At 40.3% G+C, this 20,024-nt stretch overlaps 2 protein-coding genes across 3 annotated transcripts in view; one reads left to right on the top strand and one right to left on the bottom strand.

The window, feature by feature from the left end:
• The window catches only part of tubb2b (tubulin, beta 2b), a 118,818-nt gene that overhangs the window by 48,186 nt on the left and 50,608 nt on the right, over positions 1–20,024 (bottom strand). The gene's annotated exons all lie outside the window — the stretch shown is intronic.
• adgrd2 (adhesion G protein-coupled receptor D2) lies at positions 506–18,626 on the top strand. 2 transcript variants are annotated; one of them, XM_053680091.1, is made up of 26 exons: positions 506–853; positions 1,270–1,313; positions 2,557–2,656; positions 3,032–3,277; positions 3,551–4,186; positions 4,383–4,511; positions 4,620–4,705; positions 5,373–5,651; positions 5,756–5,867; positions 5,976–6,110; positions 6,230–6,338; positions 6,913–7,018; positions 7,114–7,169; positions 7,282–7,408; positions 7,745–7,848; positions 8,036–8,138; positions 9,993–10,146; positions 10,345–10,478; positions 10,593–10,708; positions 12,523–12,643; positions 15,597–15,638; positions 15,722–15,775; positions 15,990–16,137; positions 16,255–16,313; positions 16,429–16,459; positions 17,911–18,626. In XM_053680091.1, the coding sequence occupies exons 1-26, from the start codon at positions 781–783 to the stop codon at positions 17,913–17,915; spliced, it is 3,309 nt and encodes a 1,102-aa protein (XP_053536066.1). In that variant the 5' UTR covers positions 506–780; the 3' UTR covers positions 17,916–18,626. The 2 variants fall into 2 exon arrangements, with proteins under 2 accessions (XP_053536066.1, XP_053536065.1); XM_053680090.1 differs by lacking the exon at positions 17,911–18,626 and having other exon boundaries at positions 16,429–16,825.

Raw genomic sequence — 20,024 nt, 5'->3', positions numbered from 1 at the left:
TGATTTTACCCATGGTGCATACAAAACAGATGAATACACAGTGGTGTACTTTACACAAAACCTCAGAACAAAACAGAAAGGAGACTCTTCCCGTAACTGTACAACACCCTCAGTGCGCTCCAGACTCCAGGACTCGCACTCGTTTACTCGCGCTCCTTCTTTTAACGGGAGAGAAAACCTTTAGCGTTACACGTTCTTCAGTTATGAATCTTTCGAAATCTCTCCCTGAGTCATCCGTATACACACTGTACAACAGCACCCTGCTGCTGTGTGTTTGTGTGTGTGCGTGTGTGTGTGTGTTTATATGTGTGTGTGTGTTAGATCTACTGTTGTTGATGAAGTCTATGTACCGAGTTTCTCTCTCCTTGCGCAAGACCGCTTTAATAAATGAGGACCATTAGCATGACAAAGCTCTGCACTGAACGGAGGGCCGTTCCGGGGGTGGGGGGGGTGGGGGGTCCTAACACACCTTTTTTTCCTCAACACACACTCACACACACAAACACACACAAACACACACTCATACACAGTATGCTGGACGATGAGGAAGGAAGAAGGACAGGACGAATGATTCAGGACATATATAATCTCTCTCTCTCTCTCTCTCTCTCTCTCACACACACACACACACACACACGCACACAAACAGATACATCTATGTGACATGAAGTCCACTGCCATGAGGACACTTGTACACATATAGACCTGTGTGTGAGCCCCATCTTAGTTCTTTTACTCACCCACACACACTCACACTCACGCACAAACACAGCAAGACAGATGTGTGACAAGAGACACAAAGAAGCATCTTACTACGAGGGAGAGACGAGACACCGAAACACCCACCGTCCTCGTAAGTCCTGAAAGTCCTCTTTCTTCACTTTATAGATTTGATTTGATTTACGAATCCGTGGCTTTGTTCTCTTCGGCGTACGGCTTCGCATTCACGTCGTTCGGAGAATGCAGAAGTTTAATTATCTTTCTGGTAAAAGCAGAACACTGTTCGAAAAATTGAGGAACTCTGACTCGGTCGGACGTTTGAGACGTTAGAGAGCGTTTCAATCTGTTCGTATGTGTTTCGGCTTAAAATCCCGGACCTTTTACGGATTTTATTATTCTCATCGACGTGGCCGATTTATTTATTTATTTATTTTTTAAAAAAATTTTATTTGCTGGCTGCTCAGACTTTTTGTTGTTGTTGTTGTTGTTGTTGTTGTTGTTGTTGTTGTTATGACTTCTCATTCCTCTCCCCTGTGCTGCTGTTTCCAGATGGGAAGATGTCTTCCGTCCTGCTGATGGTGATTTTGTCCATGGTAATCATACCGTTCATATTACTGATCATGATAATTATAAATTTTTGCTATAGACGTTCCTGTAGACGGTCTGTTCTGGAAGGCGAAAGCGTCAGGGAATTCTAAACTAAGTAAATGATTTGCTTTAAGTACTTTGCCTTGTGTTACTGTAAGCAGGCTAACATTGACGTTAACGTTTTGTAGAAAAAAAACGGCTAAACCTCTTATTTATAGTACTTTTGTGAAATATATGAAAATCTTATGCTAATTTTTCGATTTTTACTAACATAGTTTTAACAATTATTTGTAAAATGTTATTTAAAATGTCATTTCAGTCCTGAGGAAGCCTGTGCTAAGGTGTAGGGCGTGTACTAGCTATGAAACGTGGAAGCTAATACAAATATTTAAATGCATTTGAATTATATATGACCTAACATGACATTAAATGAAATCCTTTTTCTTTCTATGGGATATTCGATTTTTGCCAGTATTTTTTCTTTGTTTGTTTTGAACTTTATAGTGGTAAGATTTGCAGGTTACGGTTTTTAGATTTAAAACACCTGAAATCTCAAAAATTTAAATAAATAAAAAAAGAAGAACAACAAACAAACAGATTTTATGTAAATTAGGCCAAAAGTCGAAGCATCCAGGATTCTAAGGTAAACGTAGACGCTTTGAGTGGTCAAACTCAGCCGTCTGTCGTGCTCATATCCATGAATTTTAGAGAAGATGTGGAGGGGAGGTAGCTGGACTCAAAAACATAATATAAAGAATTTAGGAAATATCTTCATTGCTATCTTTGGCTAGCTAATGATTGCCAGCAAGCTAGCCTTAGCGTAGCCTAACTAGCCTGCACATTAACTAATACAGTAGTTACGCTGGGCATCAAGAGTTTAACTTCACTGGAAAAAATAAACCTCGCTATCTTTATTTGATTGAGCACTCTGAATACGTCTACTTTTGTCTGGGGATGCCAGATACTTCACCTTTCACCTCATTTACATAAAAGCTGCATTTCTGAGATTTAGATATTTGTACTTAGGGTTCTGATTTTTTTTTTTTTTCATTCTCAAAAAGGTAGCCCGTAATTTTTTAATCAAGTGTTTTTAAAGGCGAATCTTACCCATTGCAAGTTCAAAACAAAGGGAAAACAAACTTGGCGGAAATAATTCATTTGATTTAACGTGACGTGTGTATAATTCAAATATACAACAACAACAAAAAGGTCTTCATTCTGTATGTTCTCTTTCCGTGTTCATGCTAGTTTTCTGAAGGTTTCGCATCGAAGACAGTAGACACTTCCAGCACTGAAATTATATCAACAGAGTCGTCCCAAGACGAGGTGTCAGAGAGGTGTATTGTGGGTGAGTTTTACAAAATCCTTTTGTTTTTCAACCCGAATTCATCAAATTTGATGGATCTCATTGAAGGTCTCAGAATGGCATCTCTAATTGGAGCTACTCAGGAAGAGCAAGGTACTAAACTGAAGCGTTGTTGGTACAATGCTTGACATGGGAGTGGTGTCCTCAAGGGTTGGTCTTTTGTTTCTTTAGCGTGCATGTGAAATATAACGTACATAATTGGACCATAATTGGATGACTGTAGGACATTCTGGGATACATTTCCATTTGTACTGTTCCCATCAGAAACGATTATGAATATGTGATCCTGGTGGTATCATTCTCGTGTTCTTGAAAAACAGTGTACAAGAAATCCAACATAACTTTCTCCTGTGGTAGATTCTGTGGCCCTGACCAGCCGTTTGCTCGAGACCCCAGAGACCGTGTTCCAGCTGGTGAATGCATCCTGCAGCTACGTCCAGGCTTTCCACTTCTGCCAGAGCCACTTCAGCTCCCTCACCGTTCAGGGTCAGCATGAGGATGAAGAGGGCATGAGGAAGGTTCTGGCCGGGACGCAACGCCCCGTCTGGGTCAGAGACAGCAGTAAACGCAACCCTACATCCTCACAGAGTCTTTCCAAGCAGAGTAAGTCTCCTGAGGAGGTCTAGGTTTCAAACGGGAAAGGATGGTGGATTGTTGACTATGAAGCGCTGAGCAGTGTTCATACACTTATGCTACTAAGCTTGTTCTATACAACGTTAGCAAGTTCATTTGAAATGAAATACATTAGCTAGCTAGGCTTATGTCACATAGTATCATGTGGCACTGGATGTTGGTATGGGAGTAAATGAGTAGTATTGATATCAATGCATCACTAGTTAAGTTGATAAATTGCCCCCCCTTTTATTTCTGTGGCAGATGTTTTCTTCTCAGGATTGTCCTTCTCTGGCAACTCTAAAGATGGGTACGCACGAGTGGAGGCATCATTCCCACCACTGTCCGCTGTGAGCGTATGCTTACGTGCACAGTTTTCCCTACACCATGAAGACGTGTCCACTCTGTTCTCATACGCCGCACCCACCTTGACGAACGAATTCCAGCTCCGCGGACGTTTAGACAAGCCCAAGCACCAGGTCCTGCTAGCCCTCATCATCCACGGAAAGCACCATTCTTACAAAGCTTGGTTTCCCAACAAAGGTGACTGGCACCATATTTGCGTTACCTGGCAGGGAAGTGATGGACTTTGGGATATCTATGTGGACGGCGAAAAACGCGACTCAGCCTCGGGGAAAGGCCCGTCCCGGGATATCTACGGGAATGGGATATTTATTCTGGGACAGGACCAGGATTCTTTTGGGGGGAATTTCACTGAGCCATTTTTGGGGAACATGACGGATCTAAACATTTGGAATTCATGCCTGGCCAAGGAACAGATTCAGACGCTTTTCACCTGTTCACCTACCTCAGATCCGATGCCGTTTTTCAGCTGGCAGGAGCGCAATTTAACTCTCCACACTGTTGTGAAGGAGATAGCAGAAATGGTGAAATGCCCCGGTGAGTATAATAATACCTCAATCTCAATACTGTTGCTCTGGTACAAGTGCAAATATTCAAGCTGGAAGTATTAGCATGGCTCATGTGCCAATATGTTACAAAAGATGTAATTTAACCCCCCCATGAGAAGTAGGTTATTTGGTAAGTGTGTGGACGAATGAGGAGATAACAGATCTTTTTAAAAAAAAATCTCCAGGTTTGCTGCAGCAGAAACATAAAGAACAGGATTCCTGCCATGTTCTGAGTGACTTTAGTCAAGGTGGACCAAAATACAGCCTGACACCTTGCTCAAACACTTATCCCTTCATCTGCAAAATCAGCAGAGGTTTGTATACTGTCTGTTTACGGATGTGGTTGGATCCATTTATCGGAGGAATTAGCATGCAATTACCTGCATGTGTGATGTACATCTATATGTTTGTATGTCCTTCAGACCGCTATCTGAAGAAGAAAGAGCTGGAGGAGTCGTTGATTTTGCACCCGAGTCCCTTCATGCAAAACCTCATGAAACATGGCGTGGTAAGCATTCCGCTTATTCGATAGATAGATAGATAGATAGATAGATAGATAGATGGGTGGGTGGATAGATAGATGTATGGATGGATTGATGGATAAACAAACTCCTTTCCAGGTATGGGGACATGCAATCCATAAGAAAAAATGAATGAATTCCAGAAAAACGACACACATTCCTTCCAGGAATTTAGTGACCGGTCAGAGTGGCCACTTTCCTTTCTTTGTCCCTTTTATCTTCCGTACTTGCTTTAACCTGCTAAGGGTCATGGTGGATCTGAAGCCTATCCTGAATGTGAGCTGGACATTTACCCAGTCTATCAAAGTGCACCATGCACACACACACTCATACACTCATTCACACTAAGGGACAATGTCATGTAGCCAAAGATATGTTTTTTTGGAAGTGGGAGAAAACCAGAGAACCTGAAGGAAACCTACACAGACGTGGGAAGAACACGGAGAGAAACTCTGCCTAGACAGTAAGGTGAGCTCAGGATCCGACCAGGAACCCTGGAGATCCTACGTGCTGCATGACCAAGTTCTAGAAGATGATGCCAAGCTAATTTCTCCATATTGCTCCATCAGAATACAGACAGCATTTGCAGGTTCACGTGCTTCAAAACAAGATCTCAGTCCCAAGTCTCAGTGTGCAAATCTTTTTGTGTTTCAGACCACCACGGATATCCTGGGTATGCCCGATGCAGACAACTCCTGGGCTGGAGTCTCTCATCTGGTTAATATCTCAGAGTATTACTTGCGCGAGTCCCAGGGCCAGCTTGAAATCAGGGATGTTCCCTCTCTGCTTGGGATGCTGTCTCGTGTTGCCGAGCTGCCAACCACAGGTGGCCAGAGCCATGCGAAGGCACACACCCTCAGCCGCAGCATCATCAATCTGGCGGATACGCTCATGAGTGAGGAGATCATGGACAAATGGGAGACCATCAGAGAGGTAAAACCATGGAAGTGCACGTTATTAAAGAGTACAGCCATAGACACAATGATTGCTTGGAGAGTTTCTACCTAAAAGTGTTAAACGCATGTCTTTGTGTTTAGGTTGTTAGTGGACCAATGGTTGTGGTGCAGACCATCGATCACATGGCGTCTAACCTCAGCCCGCTGCTCCTGGGGGACACCGACCATGTGCAGATAAACAGCAGCAATATCAGTACGTCCCTCAACATTCCCCTTCATTTTCACACTTACTCATGTGTAATATCTGTAGTACGTCTTCCCATTATATCAGTGTCCATGACCATATCCAAATCCAATTCAGGACTGCAGGTCAAACAGAAGAACGTGTCTGAGAGTTCTCATGGATCAGAGTTCTGCGGTTTCGGCACAGCCGGTCCCACGGGTCTGGACTGCATCTCTGTTCCACCTCAAAGCATGCAGGAGCTCCACAATGAGGGTGCATGAACACGGCCTACAGCTCTTTCTGTATTAATGTAAAATTGCGCAATAAATGAGTGTTCATTTCACAGTGCACAAAGTGAGCGTAGCCAAACGTGTGTGTTTGTACGTGTTCAGGTTTCGGGAAAGTGACTCTGTTAAACGCGTGGTACGGTTCCTTGAGGCCGCTTTTGAATGGCGAGGAGAACATCACGCTCATCCCGACCAGCACTGACGCCTCTTTCAAGTAAGTCTCGTTCAGCTAACTTTACACCACAGCGCTGCTGAATTCTGTATTCTGATTGGTCAGAGTATGTTGATGAATGTGCATAGGTTTATTATTAATGCGCTCGTTCTAAAACGTTATCGTTTCTATAGTAACAGCTTGTTCACAGGGACAGGTAGGTATGCAGTGTACGCTATGTAATCAAAGACTTATACTCAACGAATAAACAAGAAAGACGTATAAGTGAAGCTTTCTGTAAAGATGTGACATTTAGGATTTTTTGGGAAGAAGTCTCCAGTGTCAGAGCTTTGAACAGGGCTCTATGTTTTCTGGTTTCTCAGCAACATGTACCAAAAATACCATGTGTCACTCTTGGGTATATTCCACTCTGTGGTATAAGTGGAATAAAACACTCAAAACATTATGTTAATGGTAAATAATAGACTTAGTCGTAGTTACAATAACTCCACTTGCTTCTTTTCCTATGACATCACATCCTCAAGTGTTTTATTCTTTACTTAATAACAGTAAGGCTAATCAGCTAATGCTAATGAGACAAGTTGTGACGTTTGTAACATGTATGTGTATGTGTCAGATATAAGGGGACAGTCCTGGGCTCGTCGCTCATTTCTAGCACAGTGATGGCTGATGGGAAGTTCGTCAGTCTGGGTGTGCAGTACACGCTCCGCCATCACACTCAGGTAACCTTTATAGTCGAAACCGAGATTGTATTTATTTACGAATCGGTTAAGACAGCGGCATCACGGCTTAACAAATCTCGCTCATCTTTCTTTAGAGCACCTCGGGGATGGTCCGTAAGCCGATCTGTGCCTTTTGGGATTTCGAGCTCCTGTGAGTGCGTGTGTATTGGCATATTAATGATTCTGTCGATGGAGCAATTTTCAAAAATGTTTTATTAATTAATTTTTTTATTTTATTGTGTAAAATAAACAATAAAATATAGGGCTGTGGATAAAGGAGGATGGTCGACTGATGGCTGTGAGGTCATTTCCTCACAAGAAGACATGACTTCCTGTTACTGTAACCACACCACCAACTTCGCCTTGCTCATGCAGATTTATGAGGTTCAGGTATGGCTTGATGAAGCACACCAATGCAGACTGCACTGGTGAAGACACAAGTCAGCCTCAAACGTCACACGGCAGCGTAACACACTCGGAGCGCTGTCTGCCCTCTTCCACATACATGAGCTCGCAGACCCACGATTGGCTAGTGTCACTGTGATTGACAGGGGAGAGAGAGTGTGTGCTCCTGCGTACTTAAACACACTAAAGCGCTGCATTAAAAGTTTGTAAGGGTACTATTTGCTTCACGATGATACACAAAGCAGTGCGTATAACTATGTGTGTGTGTGTGTGTGTGTGTGTGTGTGTGTGTGTGTGTGTGTACGTGTGTACGATCTGCAGCGTTCCCCAGAAGAGGAAAGAGGTTTACAGATTCTGACCTTCGTCGGCTGTGGAGTGTCTCTGTGTGGACTGATCCTCACCTTCATCCTCTTCATTGCCGTGAGGTGAGACGCAGCGAGTGTGTATTTCATTATACACTCCTATGTTCAACGGATATTTTATTAGGTTGCTTTACTTTGTATATACGTTCATTAGACCATGTGTTTCCATGCAAAAAGTATTGAGTGCTGAATGTCTTTTACGCCCTCTGGGTGTGTGTGTGTGTATTTCCTGCTCTGTGTCTCCCTCTAGTGTCCCTAAATCTGACCGCACTACAGTGCATAAAAATCTGATAGTAGCTTTGGCTGCTGCTCAGTTTCTCCTCATCTTCAGCTTCTGGGCCTCTGCTAACCAGGTAGATTATGACTTTATGCACTGATAAGAAAATGTCAAATAATTATATACTGTTCATAAGATGCGACGCGGAGTTACCGTTACCGAATATTTTCCTATACCAGCACGCCCTCGTTATATCACAGCGCGTTCCCAGTGACGACAATGTTATATTTTATTATTAAAGAATGACACGTTATACTTTTCATCCATTTGTAGTTGCATTTAACTTGTCATGTTGAATACGTATCAGTTTAACATGATTTGCCTTACAATACCGTTGTGCTCGAAAGTTTGTGAACCCCTCAGGTTTTTCTACATTTCTGCACACATATGACGTGAAACATCATCAGATTTTCACACGGGTCATAAACGTAGATAAAAAAAAACTTCCCAATTAAACAAATGAGACAAAATTATTATACTTGGTCGTTTATTTATTGAGGATAATGTTGGCAAACGTATGCAAACCTTTCTTTTCAGTATCTGGTGTGCGGCAGTAACTGCAGCTGAGCATACACACGTGTTGTGGAGATCAGAATGAGTACGATACATGTAGATCCATGTTCTTTAAATAAAACAGGGCGCTCACTTGCTCACACCCGATTGTCATCCCATTGATTTAAAACACCATGACTCTAATTTCACCTTCAAATTAAACTGCTGATCCTAGAGGTTCACATACTATTGCTGCTCACAAATATGTAATATTGGATCATTTTCCTCAATAAATAAATGACTGAGTATAATATTTTTGTCTCATTTGTTTAATCGGGTTCTCTTTATCTACTTTTAGGACTTGTGTGAAAATCCGATGATGTTTTAGGTCACATTTATGCAGATATATTGGAAATTCGAAAGGGTTCACAAACTTTCAAGCACCACCGTAGGTATCTGAACATGAAATGTAAAATTCTGGCTTATCTCAAGTTTTGAACTTATTATTTCAGAATTCTGACTCATCTCAAAATGTTGACTTATTATCTCGAAATTTGAATTTATCTCAAAATTCTGACTTATTTTCTCAACATTTGAACTTTTAATCATCTAAAAATTCGGACTTATCTCAACATTCTGGCTTATTATCTCAACATTTTTGTTTTATCATTTAAAATTTCTGATTCTGATCTCAAAATTCTATAATTGTCTGGCTTATTATCTCAAATTAGCTCAAATTCTGGCTTATTATCTCAAAATTTGAACTTATCACCTAAAAATTCTGACTTATCTCAGCATTCTGGCTTATTATCTCCAAAAATTTGTCTTATCATTAAAAAATTCTGATTATTATCTCAAAAGTCTATAATTGTCTCAGAATTCGGGCTTATTATCTCAAACTTTTAACTTGTCATCTAAAAATTCGGACTTATTTCAAACTTTTAACTTGTCATCTAAAAATGATCTCCAATTTTTTTTTTGCATCATTTACAAATTCTGAATTCTTTTGCAAGCTTCTTTTACGTCATTTACAAATTCTCACTTTTTACTTATCTCAAAATTTTCAACTTATGATCTCAAACTTCTGACTTATCAACAAAATACTTTTTATCCATTTATACATACATTTACACTTCCGTTACAGCAGCTACGAACAGTCGTTTCCTCACCAGCCTCTGTTTTGTTCCCTTTCTTGAAATTATGACAAGAATAAAACAACTTGTCACGTTACCAAGAAACCACAAATCATAAACTCCTCCGTCCTGAAGACTTTAGCTTTAGCTGTTGCTATAGAAACGATCATGTGTTCAAACGAGCGCATTAATATAAACCTGTGGTTTGCAGCTGCACTGCTGTCAGAGCTGCTGTTATAGTGAAGTATTGAGCAGCTCCTGACCAATCAGAATTGAGAATTTCACAGTGCTGGGGTATTTTGTAGGAGCTGTGTTTGTCGGTGACGGCGCTCCTTCACCTGTTCTTCCTGGCCTCTTTCTGCTGGATGCTGGTTGAAGGGCTGCTGCTCTGGAGCAAAGTCGTCTCTGTGAATATCAGTGAGGACAGAAGAATGAGATTCTACTACGCGCTGGGCTGGGGTGTGTGTGTGTGTGTGTGTGTGTGTGTGTGTGTGTGTGTGTGACCCATGTTTATTTATGTTCTTTATCACTTCCTGCACTATACTTTTAGACAGATGACTACTGAACACTGATAATGGTGTGTGTAACTGTATGATAATAGTGTGTGTGTGTGTGTGTGTGTGTGTGTGTGTGTGTGTGTGTGTGTGCCACTCCCAGGTTTGCCAGTTGTCATTGTCTCTGTAACCTTGACAGTGTCGCTGAAAAAGTACAAGGCGGAGCAGCATTGCTGGCTCAACACCGAGTCTGATATTATTTGGGCTTTTGTTGGGCCTGTACTGTTTGTTCTTACAGTAAGTGTGTGTGTGTGTGTGTGTGTGTGTGTGTGTGTGTGTGTGTGTGTGATATGCATGTGTATGTTTTGTTTTTGTTTTACAGTCACATCTCTTCTTGTCTCACATTTTAAGGTCAACACTGTGGTCTTGTGCCGGGTCGTCATGGTAACCATCTCTAGCGCACGGCGCCGGGCCAAAATGTTGGCTCCAAGCTCCGCCTCCAAATCAAAGCCCCTGGATTTGACGTGGTGAGGCTCCACCCCTTTCTTGCTTTCTACACCTTAATGCATACAGTGATGTGAGGACATATAAGCTGTGGTTCTACTTTAGTAAAGGAACTTCATTCCAAGAATTTTAGCCCAGGAATTTTAGTTCAGGAACTCTTGGCCAGGAACTTAATAGAGATAGAGAACTTAATTTGAGCAATTTTAGTCCAGGAACTGAAGATAAGATGAGCTAATTTGAGTAATTTTATCCAGGAAAATCTGTTTAATTCCAGGAATGTTCATCCAGTAGCTTAGCCCAGGAACTTTAGTCCAGGAATTTCATTTCAGGAAATTTAAACCCAGGAACTTTTGCACAGGAACTGAATTCCTGGAACTGTAGGTCAGGAACATTAGTCCAGGAACTTTAGTCCAGTAACTTATGATAAACTATTTAAGTTAAACTCAAGAATTTTAGACTTAAACTTTAGCCCAGGAACTTTAGCTCAGGAATTTCAGCATAGGAATTTTAGCTCAGGAAGTCTAGCCCAGGAACTTAAGATGGAGAACTTAATCCAAATCATTTTAGTCCAGGAACTTAAGATAGATAAGTTAATTTGAGTAATTTCATCCCAGGAAGATAAATAATTTAATCTCAAGAATGTTAGTGCCGAAACGTTATTCCAGTCGCTTAGCCAAGGAACTTTAGTCCAGGAATTTAATTCCAGGAAATTTAAACCCAGGAACTTATGCACAGGAACTGAATTCCAGGAACTTTAGGTCAGGAACCTTATCCCAAGAACTTAATTCCAGGAACCTTAGTACAGGAACTTTAGTCCAATAAGTTTAGTCCAGGAATTTTAGTCCACAAACTTATGAGAAAGTATTTAAGTTAAACCCAAGAATTTGAAACTTAAACTTAAGCCCAGGAACTTAATTCCTGAAACTGTAGCTAGGAATTTTTTTCCTCAGGAACTTTTAAACTTTTTAATTTTTTATTTATCTGCAAAGTCTGACTTATTACCTCACAATTTCAGCTTATTATCTCAAACATTCGAACTTATCTCAGAATTCCGACTTATTTTCTTACAGCTATTTCTGCAAGATCATGTTGAACAACGTTGACTTTTTAACTTATACCAAAATAATGACTCGTTTAATGCTTGTGTGCTTTCATGACCGTGTGAATTTAAAACTGCGTGATCCACACAAACACCGTGAAGTTCTTGTCTTATCTGAAGTTCCTAATCTCATCTGGGTGACCTCATCAGTTTCTAATCCAGTTTTCAGTTTCCCAAGAGACATCCAGGCAGACGTGCAGTATAAACGTGCGCACACACACACACACACACACACACACACACACACACACACTCACTATCCCACATTTCTCCTGCTCCTTTTCATCCTCTCTGGTCAGCCGATAATTGCTACATTTATATCCGCACCACTTGAGACTCTTGAAGCAGCGCTGATGTTCTATAAAACTGGTGCCTTGCATCCCATCATCCAAAATTGAAAATCCTCAGTGGCGAACCGAAGCAAACAAGAGCACATTGTTCCCATGTGCCTACAAAACACTCCGGCGTGTTCCGCGGTGTGCGACTGAATACAAAGAATAGCATTAAGAACGTAAGAAATCGCAGAGGCCTTGAGCACAGCACTACAACTGATGATACACTGAGAAGCTTACAAACATGATGAGTGAGTGTGTGAGTGCGCGTGTGTGTGTGTGTGTGTGTGTGTGTGTGTGTGTGTGTGTGTGTATAATGTATGTAAGAGAGATTGTGAAGACTGTTTTTTAAAAGAGTGATTGTGTGTGTGTGTGTGTGTGTGTGTGTGTGTGTGTTTGATTGCAGGGCAGCGACGCGGCCTGTCTTGATTCTGATGCCGGTTCTGGGTCTCACATGGCTCTGTGGGGTCCTGGTGCACCTGTCTGTGGTTCTGGCCTACCTGTTTGTTGCACTTAATGCCTTCCAGGTAACCCCCCCCCCCCCCCCCCCCCCACACACACACACACACGCACACACACTGTTCTGGCACTATATTTGCTCATTAGCCCTCCTTTAAAGCCATAACTCAAACGAACCCGTCTTTTTTTTAAAGCAGGCTCGCTTTTCTCATTCTTTCTTTCCTTCCATTTCATCCTCATCTCTCTCCCTTCCTCCAAGTCTTCCCTCCCTTCTCTCTCTCTCTCTCTCGCTCTCTCGGCCTTCGATTGACCCCGTTCAGGGCTTGTTAATTTAGATTTACGGTGTGTGTGCAGAGGAGAGAGATAGAGCGAGGGGACGGGAGATAGAGAAGGAGTAGGAGGCTCACGGCTCGGTTCCGTGTTTGGAAGGAAGCCGTGCTGATATAATGAGGCAGAGGGAATCTATCACTGCTGTGACTCGTGATCTGGGGTCGGAGAAACACGGGTTCGGATCGGGGAAGAAAGGGGAATCTGTTTCAGACTGTTCACTGGGGAAAAAGTGTGTGGAAGTGTGTTTAACTCCAGATGTTCGGCTCTGAGACGCTCACTTAGACATCTTTAAGCTGTGCAAAGCTCTGAGCCTTTATAACCAGCTCACTGCTTTCATTATAGTCTTTCTTTCTTTCTTTCTTTCCTTTACTTATACATTATTTTTTCTTGCATTCTTCCCTTCATTCATTCATTTGTTCATTTATACATTCTTTATTATTATTTTTCCCCCCTTTATTCTGTTTATTCATTTATTTCACATTTTCGTTCATGCTTTTCATTGTTTCTTTCTTTTTGTCATCTATACTTTCTTTCAAATCATACATCATTTTTTCTTCCTTTCATTCTTTTTCATTCATTTATTCACACACTGTTGATTTGTTTGCTTTTCTTTCTTTTGTTTATTTGTTTTATTCGTTTTAATTCATTAATTAAATTTTTTTTTTTAGTCCTTTTATTCATCTGTAATTTCTGCTTTCTTGTCTTTCATCCTTCTATTCATTCTTCATTAATTATTTAATTCCTTTCAGGGTTTTTTTTTTTTTTTTCCATTCAAATGTTCTTTCTTTGTTTCTTTTTTTCTTTCTTTCTGTCTTTCTGTCACCCATACTTTTCTTTCTTTGTTCATTCTTCCCTTCGTAGTTTTTTTCATTCATACACTCTTTTTGATCTTTTTTTCTCCTTTTGTTTCATTTCATTTTTTTTTTCACATTTGAATGCGTTTATTCATTCTCGCTTTTTTCTTGCGTTCGCACATCCATCATTTCCTCCTTTTTGTCTTTCATTCTTACATGCATTCTTGATTAATTATTTCATTCCTATCATTCTTTTGTTCAGTCTTTTTCGTTCATATGTTCGCTCTTTCTTTCTTTTTCTTCCGTTAGTTTTTTTAATTCTTTTATTCACTCTCATTTGCTATTTATTCTTTCATTTATTAATTATTAATTCATTTATTAACTCGTGCACTCTTTCTTTGTTTTTCTTTGTTTCTTTCACTCTGTTTCAATCCTTTACTCGTTCATTCTTTCTTACTTTCATTAATTCTTTTATTTGCTTGCTCATTCTTTCATGCCTCCTTTCTTTCATTGTCTTTCATTTATTAAGGCGTTCATTCGTTTGTTCATTCTTTCTTTCTTTGTTTTCCTTTCTTTCTTTCATTTATTATTTCATGCTCTCTTATTCTTTCTTATTTCATTCTTAAATTCACTCTTTAATTTCATCCATCCAGCCATCCATCCATTCATTAATTCACTCATTCATTCATTCACTCATCCATCCATTCATTCATTCACTCATCCATCCATCCATACATTCATTCATTCACTCATTCATTCATTCATTCACTCATCCATCCATCCATTCATCCATTAATTCATTCATTCATTCACTCATTCATTCATTCACTCATTCATTCATTCACTCATCCATTCATCCATTCATTCATTCATTCATTCATTCACTCATTCATTCATTCACTCATCCATCCATCCATCCATCCATTCATTCACCCATTCACTCATTCATTCACTCATCCATCCATTCATTAATTCATTCACTCATTCATTCACTCATCCAACCATCCATTCATTCATTCATTCATTCATCCATTCACGCATTCGTTCATTCATTCATTCACTCATCCATTAATTCGCTCATTCATTTACTCATTCATCCATCCATCCATCCATCCATCCATTCATTCACTCATCCATCCATCCATCCATCCATCCATTCATCCATTCACTCGTTCATTCACTCATCCAGCCATCCATCCATTCAATCGTTCTTTCACTCATTCATTCATTCATCCATCCATTCACTCATTCACTCACTCATCCATTCATCCATCCATTCACTCATTCATTCACTCATCCATCCATTCACTCATTCACTCACTCATCCATTCATCCATCCATTCACTCATCCATCCATTCACTCATTCATTCACTCATCCATCTATCCATCCATCTATTCACTCATTCACTCATTCATTCATCTGTTCAATCATTCATCCTTTCTTTCATTTGTCTTTCATTTATTAAGGTGTTCATTCATTTGTTCATTCTTTCTTTATTTGTTTGTTTTTCTTTCTTTCTTTCATTTATTATTTCACGCTCTCTTATTCTTTCTTATTTCATTCTTAAAGTCATTCTTTAATTCCATCCATCCATCCATTCATGCATTCATTCACTCATCCATTAATTATTTCATTCACTCATTCACTCATCCATCCAGTACTCCACTCATTCTTTCCGAGTATGAGCTGACGTGTGATATTGATGTGACCTGGTCGTCCTCACACTGACTGAGCTTCAAGCTGTCTATCATTTCATTTCTAATGCAGTGTAGTATTCAGGCTGATCCTGATCTCATACTGTTCATGTGATTTGTTATGAAATGATAACTCTCTCTCTCTCTCTCTCTCTCTCTCTCTCTCTCTCTCTCTCTCTCTCTCTCATGTCGTCTCCACAGGGTTTGTACATATTCCTGGTGTATGCAGTTTACAACAGTGAGGTAAGGACGTATTTTTCATGCTGGTATTTTGGTGTAGATGCTACATGCTAGAGCGTCGTGATGTTTGTACTTTGGTCCACCAGGTGCAGAACGCTATAAAGAGAATTCAGGAGAAGAGGAAGGCTCTATCATTTACTGTAAGAAAGACAGCAATGTTCTTTATCTCATTTTATTTACCAATTCATTGTACAGAGTAATGTTAGCATATTACAAAGATAGCCAGATATTTAGTTATTTGTTTTTAGCTTCCACTCAGTGTAACGGTCTCCAAGGGTTTTATCGTGCTCTTCACTAGCTAAGCATTGTTTTTACATAAATGCCTAATCCTCAGGGCAATTTCTGATCGTGCAGAATTGCTCTCAGCCAATCAGCTTCTTGCCATCTCAGCGGACTCCTGGTGCCTCATGGGTAGACTGCTTGCCCACCCCTTCCAGCCCGGAGAACAGTAGCTCCAGTCAAATGACCAACTCCACAGCCAGCTCGCTCGTCATTAAGAATGGTGTGTGTGTGTGTGTGTGTGTGTGTGTGTGTGTGTGTGTGTGTGTGTGTGTGCGCGCGCGTTAGATTGTAAAGTTTGCACTATTGTCAGTCTCACATTTTCTCTCTTTCTCTCTAGAAAGTTTCGGAAATGACAAACTTGTAAGCTTCTCAATAAAACCGACTGTGGAAAATCCAGTAAGCGTGTTCTCATAAAATCATCATCATATCATGACATTTACGTGTAATTACTTTTGACAGGAAAATATCATCCTTCACTCTTCATACTAATCTCTGATCTTCTTCTGCTTAGGTGGTTCAGCTGATGGCCTTCAAACCCTCAGGTAATCGCATGGAAAAGCTTAAGTACTCAGGATGTGCCAATATTTTTCGGCGTTTAAATAAATCCATGTAGTTGTAAGAATTCGTCCAAACCAGCTTGTATTTGAGGTTGAGGTTAGGGGTCAACAATCACAGGCATTCTTACGTCATTTGTATGAAATCCAGCGTCTCTCGCTCACCAAGCTTGTCTGTACTTTGTGTGAGGTTGTGCTGCACAGAGGTCTAATGTACAGTTGTTTTAAAGGTTCAACTCTAGAGGGCGCTGTATTTGCTCATACTAACACATTCACCTCTGAAGGTTCTGGTGTAGATGTTTAAGTCTACATAAATAGTTCAAAACATATGAATGAGATTTGTGTTTTCTTACAAAATGGATATATATATATATATATATATATATATATATATATATATATATATATATATATATATATATATATATATATATATTAGTATGAATGGGTGTGTGAGTGTGTATGTGATTGTGCCCTGCGATGGATTGGCACCCTGTCCAGGGTGTACCCCGGCTTGTGCCCGATGCTTCCTGGGATAGTCTCCAGGTTCCCCCGCGACCCTGAACAGGAGTAAGCGGTTGAAGATGGATGGATGGATGGATGTATATATATATATATATATATATATATATATATATATATATATATATATATAAACAGATTAAATGAAAACACCTAATTAAATGCAATGTTGCATAAATGTGAGATGTTATTACCGGATGTTCAAACTGGATTGGGGACAAAAGTGCATTCAAAGGCTGTCTGCATAGAACGGAATAGAATATAAGGGCATGGTATTAAATGGAATGGAGGTAGAATAGAAGTGAATCAAATATTATAGAATGGGATGGCATATAATGGAATTGAATAGAATGAAATGGATTGGAATAGAATAGAATAAAACGGAATGAATCATTAAAAACGAGATTGAATAGAAGAGAATGGTATAAAATGGAATGGTATATCATGACAGAGTAGAATGGAATAGAATTGAACGGGAGTAGAATAGAGTGGAACAGAAGAGAATCGAATAGTATAGACTAGTATTGAACGGAATTGGAACAGACTGAAATATAATGGAATAGAGCAGAGTAGAATAGAATAGAATAGAATAGAATAGAAGTTATGGGAATGTAATGGAATTGAGTAGAAATTAATGTTACCGAGTAGAGTAGACTGGAATAGAACATAAATTAATGGAATGGAATTGAATAGAAATGAATGTAAAAGAGCAGAGTAGAATGGACTAGAGTCGAATGAATGGAATGGAATAGAATAGAAACTGGGAATGGAATAGAATAGAAATGAAAGCAACAGAGCAGAATAGAATAGAATGGAAATGAATAGAATGGGACAGAAATGTTGGGAATAGAATGTTACTGCACTTGATTATTTTATTGCAGTTTTCAGACTTGTGTTAATTAAATTTTTTGTTGCAGCCTAACGAAGGGTCCTGAAGACAGGACACTCATGGACTAGACATGCTGCTGACCTACACACACACACACACACACACACACGGCGAAGCAGCTGGAGAAGAGCGGGCCTCTCCCACACTGCAGCAACCCCCCCCCCCCCCCCCCCCCCCCCACCGCTTTCCCAGGGTTAAAGCAAAACAGTACTGTGTGTGTGTGTGTGTGTGTGTGTGTGTGTGTGAGAGAGAGATAACAGTGCCGAAGCTCTTCTGGGTTTCTTCTGTTCACTCTTCACAGTGAACATGGAGCGTAGTTAGTGTTAGGACTGGACACACAGCGAGTCGCACCGCGCCGATCCTTCAGGACAGACTGCTTCAGCTGTCAGTGAGACGCTTTAACCCTGACTGTAGCTGAGTAGGTTAATGTAAATACACCACGCTGCACACTGACGTACCACACACTGACGTACCACACACTGACGTACCACACGTTCCATTCCTGTGTGACGTGGCCGTACTGACGCCTGCTCACTACAAGGGCATGAAATAGGAATGACTTGGATTAGCCACGCACCGGTGCACAAATCGTAGTTTATAGAAAACAAAATCCGTTCGGCATTCTTTGGCGGTATGATCTGAGCAAGCGATAGAGATGTGATTTTATTTCTGTTCCAAATCTGATAGATGTCAATTATATGTGGATTTATTTACACTGTAAATAAACCTGCCGTAAAACTTCAATATGGTGAGTCGATTTATTTCAAACAATCCTAATAATAATAGTAATAAAGGATGCACTGGAGGTGATTTGATCCATTGGGATGTGTGAAAGTGCGACAATTTAAATGAATTTAAACAGCGAACATTAACTAACAATTAATTAACTAGTAATAAACACATGTCCACGTCCTCTTAGTATCCTTGCTTCAAACTGCGTTAAGCTACGCAATTACATTTTCACATAAACACTGTTAAACATTGTTTAAAATAACAGCTACGCGGAACTATAATAGCTCATCTGCATCAATTCTGAATTTCTGATACAGTCTCATCTTTAGACTGTAGTAGGCGGGGCTTAAGAGGTGGAATGATATCAAATTGTATTAAAGGGGACATATGATGCCCTTTTTTACAAGATGTAATATAAGTCTCAGGTGTCCCGAGAACATGTCTGTGAAGGTTCAGCTCAAAATACCCCACGGAACGTTTATTATACCATGCTGTAAATGGGTGGAGGCACAAAGCACGCTGTTTTCGTGTGTGTCTCTTTAAATGCAAATGAGCTGCTGCGACCGGCCCCCTTTCCGGAAGAGGGCTGTGCCTTTACAGCTCGTGCTTTGAATACTACGGCAACAACAAAGCAGGAGAACCAATATCCATTATAGCTAGTGTGTATAAGAAATATGATTAAACCCATCCACAAACCTGTACTCGGTAAATACCGGTGTTCAGCCCTATATGTATGAACCAGAATGTATGAATTATACACGGACAGTAAGTGTTTTCAGGTTTAAAAATAAAAATGACGACATAGCCACTCTGGTCTCTGTGAATACAATCAGAGACCAGGAAAGCGCATTTGCAAACATTCACAAAATATACGTACGATACGTACGTCTTCTGGATATGAAGCCGGATCACGAACAGTTAGTACAGACCCATGCTTGAGAATCAACTTTTTCGGCAAATCCTGCTTTGTACTGAGCCTTTGTATTGCGTGGAGAACATGGCGGACCGTGTACAACCCACTCAACGGAGGATCTATGCTAATAGGGCAGAGTCCGTCACCGGTCGTGGGTGGGGCCTGTTCCAATGTGACGTCACGATGGATAGAAAACGCGAACGACTCATTTTGAGACACCGTTTATGATTTATGGGGAATATAAAAAAAAAAGGAGTGGGTGAATTTTGACCAGTATAAGGGCGCTTGTGTACACGCACTCCCGCCACACACATGTTCAATCACCATCTAAAAGTGAACTTTTGCGTAATAGGTCCCCTTTAACGCTCTGCGGTTGTCTAAGATGTTTATCTACGGAATGTAGTTTTGCTTATGTTTACAGCAAGCCGGACACTGTAGGCTAGCATCACTACGTAAGCCTACGAAAACGTTTGAAGGTAATTGAGTACGTTTTCCTA

This window comes from Ictalurus punctatus, chromosome 5 (assembly GCF_001660625.3).
Source record: "Ictalurus punctatus breed USDA103 chromosome 5, Coco_2.0, whole genome shotgun sequence".
Lineage (NCBI taxonomy): Eukaryota > Metazoa > Chordata > Actinopteri > Siluriformes > Ictaluridae > Ictalurus > Ictalurus punctatus.
Note: the sequence above shows the minus strand (reverse complement) of the source record. Positions and strands in the feature narration are given on the sequence as shown.